At 41.7% G+C, this 5,253-nt stretch overlaps 1 protein-coding gene across 2 annotated transcripts in view; it reads left to right on the forward strand.

The window, feature by feature from the left end:
* LOC102193445 (nephronectin) overlaps positions 1 to 4,091 on the forward strand; it is a 10,784-nt gene extending 6,693 nt beyond the window's left edge. For both annotated transcript variants that reach the window (XM_005726943.2, XM_005726944.2), the window contains exons 6-7: positions 2,618 to 2,746; positions 3,346 to 4,091. In XM_005726943.2, the coding sequence (XP_005727000.1) occupies positions 2,618 to 2,746; positions 3,346 to 3,554 (338 nt within the window). In that variant the 3' untranslated portion in view covers positions 3,555 to 4,091. The remainder of the gene's footprint in view (positions 1 to 2,617; positions 2,747 to 3,345) is intronic.
* Positions 4,092 to 5,253: the final 1,162 nt, after the last annotated feature.

Consider the following 5,253-nt stretch of genomic DNA (forward strand, 5'->3'; position numbering starts at 1 on the left):
ACTATCGATGCGTAGCCCCTTTTAAGCCACCCAGTGATCTCACATTACTTCATCCAGCTGTACTAATCGTCAACAACAGGTGTGTTCGGAGAACCGGAATAGCGAGCTCAAAGTTGGCGCGATGATTTGATCTTGGATGTAGTAAGCGAGGTACGAAGAACGGACCCCTGGACTGCTTTTTATCACTTAAAAATATGTCAAAAAATGAGAAAATTCTCATTTCAAACTGAGAAATTGGTCCATGCATTCATGTTTAGCAGGTTTTAGCAAGCTCCTCCAAATTATCAGTAAGTTGACTTCAGCTTGGTCAGAATGCAGCAGCCTTTACAGGTACATGCAAATTTGAACATATTACCTCTGCTTACTTTGTGGGATCCAAGTTCAAAATAGTTTTACCTTTAAAACCCTTCTATTAGTTCATAAAACACTCAATGGTTTGTGCAAATCTTTCAACTATTCCCAGAATTCCCAGATTTTCGTGAGCTGAGGTGCTCTCAGCTGCTGTGGTCCTGGGGGGGTTTCTGCCTGCTGACTTTAGGTTAACTACAACTGTGTCTATATTCAAACCCTCAAAACCTTTTTATTCTCACAGGTCTATACTTAGTTAATGTGTGTGTGCGCGCGCCTGTGTGTGCGTAACATTAAATAGTATTTTATTTCTTTATTTTGTTGTTTTTATTGCCTTTAACCCACAAAGGTGTCATGTTTTATCGTTTATGTTGAGCACATTGAGTTTATGTGTAATCCAACGTGCTATATAAATAAAATTGCCGTTGCTGTTGCTGTTAGTTGTCAATGTGACATTATTCTCGTATATGGGAGAGAGTGGGTTTTTATTTTCCAACTGATGTCTGTCTAAAGAGCTAAAGAGCTTTGATTTATAATCATCAACTTACTATCAGGTCTGAATAAATGCTTAATTAGAACTCATAGATGAATCTATTAGGAAATGTTTGCTCAAAGCTTAAAAAAAAAAAAAAAGCCTCCACACTCAGTTGAGTGTGATGAAAGCATGCACATTATGTCAACTACCTGCAGCTAAGTTACCAGACATCCACTGATCTGTCCACCCAGTGGTAAAAATAGCCTTTAATAACCTAAAATGAAGGGAATTACCTAAAATGCTGGAGTCCCTCTCGATAACTCCTGACGACTCCTGTCCTGTAATGAAGCGAACCTCGCAGCTGTTAAGGCGCATTCACACACTCTTTGTGGGAGCTAGTCAACTTCAAAGGCAGTGGGAAGTCACTGTTTTTTGATTTTCTCTCACTGAAATACTGCTCTATTTAAATGACACTGGGACAAATGACAAATAATAATTAAAAAATCTGCAGGTGTTCCTCCTCTTCCTTAAAGTAAGTATATTACCTAGGAAAGAAATATTTGGTTGTCAGCTTATTAGGTACAGAGACATTTAAAATAATTCAAATATAACACACAAAAAAATCCTTTATCGCTCAGGGTTGGTGCAAAATATTAGAAATTCCTTTTAGTACTTCTCAAATAATTTTCTGAAGATGCTCTGTTTTTTTCAGTAGGATCTTATATGCATCAATGAAGCCCTCAGTAAAGATAATTTATAAGTTCAGCTTGTAAGTGGCAAAAACTGCAGTTCCTTTAGTGGCCACTTGAGGCTGGCTCCAGAAATGAGTTAATCCCTATAAACTCCCATGATAAAATGCCCAATTTTTCAACACTGAAAAGCATATTTACAACCTGGTAGAGGGGGCAAAATCATTTTGGCCTTTGTGGATGGTTTCCCTTCTTCTTTTTACAACTCATCTACCTTGATAATTGAGTTAGGGGTGTGGTTGTGTTGATTGAGAGGTGTCCCATCTAGAATCTGCGAGGCACTCTACCCTCGCATCCATATAAGGTAGCTTCTCCAAAATACCAAACATTAATGATGAAGATTTGAAACTGGTAATCTAAAACCAAACTTGTGACGTAATGCTGGTGATGTCCAGGTTTTATTCAATCTATACCCCGCTTAAAGTGTCATAAACAGGTCGGCTTTAAAAACTAGTTCAGCTCCATAGATCTGTGGTCTTGGTTCACAAACTTTATGATTTTATATTTTCATGAGTGACTTGCAGGGTGTGCCAAAAACCCATACACAGCTTCATGGTCCACACCTGAATTTGTATGCGTTTGGGTCATTCCTTGTCTTTTAACAGCGCACCTTTCAAAGCAATGATGTGAGGTCCAGGTACTCATTTGTGTGTTTTAGAAGGTAATTGCTGTTTTGAGCGAAGACAAGAAAGCACCTTGTCCTGGAAAGACTGGGCCGTGTTTGTGTGCATGCGTGTGTGTGTGTGCGTGTGTGTGGTCCAGGTGTGGACTCATGGTATGGTTTGGACTCTGTTCACAGAGTCACAATATGTGGTCATGTCTTCTTCATGGGGAAAAAATAAGGCGTCATCATCAAACATTAAGGTGAACACACGGTTTAGGCTTAGGGTGAGATTAGATTTAGAGTTTAGTGTAAATCTCCAGGAAATGAATGTAAGTCACTGTAAGGTCTTCTGAAGTGATGTATACTGAGCTGTTGTATCCCCCAAAATAACAAAAACTTCAGTGATGTGCAAGTCAAACATTTATTTGCGTTGTGTTCCAGATGTAAACGAGTGTCAGCAGGATGTGTGTCCACCACGGCGGACGTGCAAGAACACTTTTGGCAGCTTCGTTTGTGTGTGCAAAGACGGTTTTGTGATGGGGGCGCTGGAGGGCTCCGTTAAATGCCGAGGTAAAAAGCAATGTTGTTGAGCAGACTGTCACGTGTGTATGTGTGTGCGTGTGTGTGTGTATTTTGTGTTTGTTTTTTTTCTAATTCATAGAATTTTGTTGTCTTCTTGGACTTGAATGGTTGAGAAAATCTGAAATACAGCGAGAGAGCAAAGAAGATATAACATTTCCCACCAAAGTGAAGCCAGAAGTGATATGAATTTTTGAAAATCTCTTTCAAATTGGTTCCATGTCAGCCCCGTAAATGACTAAATGGATCACAGCACCATCCCCACATGTTCTCCTCATCTGCGCTAATTGGCAGAGGAGAGGGATCATGTGAAGATGTGCTTTGGCAGCAGAGAATCCAGAGACCATGTTTATTTGATGAGCACTCGTAGCTCACCCACTCAGCTGTGGGCTCACCCGCAAGCTGTTTTTTTTGTTTTCATCTGTGTGATGAACACTGCAAAATTATCTATTAGGCAGGTTTCGAGGAGTCAGTCCCAAAACCTTTTCGCTCTCTTCCCGCTGATCGATAAAACAACTGTAAAGCAGGTTTAGCATACTCGCATGCTGTGAGGCCATCAAACTATTATTTCCTTCTCTTCTTCTCCAAAGATGAGGATGAATGTTTAACCGGGGCTCACCGGTGCAGCCGCCATGCTCGTTGCTTCAACACCGATGGTTCCTACACCTGTCTGTGTTTGGAGGGATTCTTCGGCAACGGACGCACCTGCCAACCCAGGAGAGCCCCGCAGTCCAAGGCTCTCATGTACTTCAACTACAAACTCAGCAAAAGGACCAGACTCCTGCCACCTGCATCTTAGCTCAACTTCCTGCAAACTACATGGGTCAAATAAAAAAGGGCATGCAACATTAAGGAATGATTTAATAAGCAAAAACAACAACATCACCAACAAAAAAACCACACGCACAACTGTAAAAATAGGCGGGAACACTTTGAGCCGACTTGTTTGTTTTTGTTAAGAATTTTCAGCTCAGCTGGAAACTTTTTTTGCATTTTCTTTTTTTTTTTTTGGAAAATATTCACAGCACCATCGGCTGCCTGTTTAGTATCAAGTAGACAAACCCTTCATTTAACAAGTGCACTGCAAAAGGACTGCAATGTGTATACTTTAATAGTATGTTTGAGCCCAAATAACCAGCAGGAGGCTTTAGTGCCGTGACTCATCTCAGAACCTCAGACACACGCCCCTGTTTGTACAACACAGCAAAGCAAAATCATTCATATATCGGGTCTGCATCACTAGTAATTTATAGATTTTTACCCCCTTTTAATGTAAATTTTCTCATGAAAAAAAGCGGTTTTGTGAGGCTTCAGATTTTGCTAATAAAAGGCTGACCTCTGGTGGATAGATAAGGGAAGATGCTGGATTTGTCCTACCTTCACTGTGAACTCTGAAGAATGCCAGTGAAACAAAATGCTACCAAAGGATGTGTACTTTGTAAGTCTACCATGTGATTATGGATTAATGCGATGTTATTTTTTTTTCTTAATTTCTAATTTAAAAAAAAACCTGTCCAAACAGATGGTATATAAACGTGATGGACTCGCTTTGGAAGCAGCTAAAGCACAGACTGATGTTTTCCTACCTCACTGTTTATCTTCTGCCCCTTTCCCTCTGTTATGCCACAGGGAATGTTTTTCAGACCCACTAAGTCACACGTGGGGCAGACTACCACACAGCAAGAGAGCACAGACAGGTCAGACCAACCAAATACCAGGAATCCTTGTCTGTCAGCAGCTGTCTGGAAACCTCTTCCTGCTTTCAGAGAGCGCACGAATGGAAATTGAAGTTTGCTTTTTGATGTTTTTCTCAGGTCAATTTCAAGTTTCCTTCCGAATGATTAAGATCGTGACCCTGGGAGAGGGGGTGGGCGGGAGGATTGCAATAGTTGAGGATAATAACTGTAATGATAGGAGATGGTGGTAGAGGGCACTGTGTGTTGTGTCAGGGCCCTCGGTTGTAGTCCCCGAGGCTTTGATGCTCACGGGGAGTCGGGTTTGTAGTGAGAACAAGCAGCTGCTGCCTGCTGAAGGGCCCTGCCACTGACCCTATTCATCCCAACAGCAGGTGTCACGTCGAGTCCCCGCCTCAGCCTCGCGCGCACACATTCACACATGTGCCTCCCCTGCGCACACGCGTACGCCCATGTGCAAAATCACAGAGCTTTGTGCGCATTTACGCACACACAGACGAGTGTGTGTGTGTGAGAGAGAGAGAGAGTGAGGGGGGGCCTGGAACTACTTACAGAGAACAAAGAGGGAAATCAGGAAAAAATGCAGCCTCTTAGAATAAATCTCACCACAATGCTGAGAAAAATCCCCAACCTCACCCCCAGAAACGCAAGAAAAACCTGGTTTCTCTCTTTCAAAGCACTCAAAAGTGTCTTACAAAAGCAGAAATAGAAAACATTTTAGATAAAAGGATCCAGGCCCCTTTTACTGAAAAGGACCTCACACCAAGTTGTGTGTAATTCCTACCAGAAACTGGTTTATTTACC

Source organism: Pundamilia nyererei, unplaced genomic scaffold (genome assembly GCF_000239375.1).
Source record: "Pundamilia nyererei isolate P.nyererei 1_Seehausen unplaced genomic scaffold, PunNye1.0 scaffold00022, whole genome shotgun sequence".
Classification (NCBI taxonomy): Eukaryota; Metazoa; Chordata; class Actinopteri; order Cichliformes; family Cichlidae; genus Pundamilia; species Pundamilia nyererei.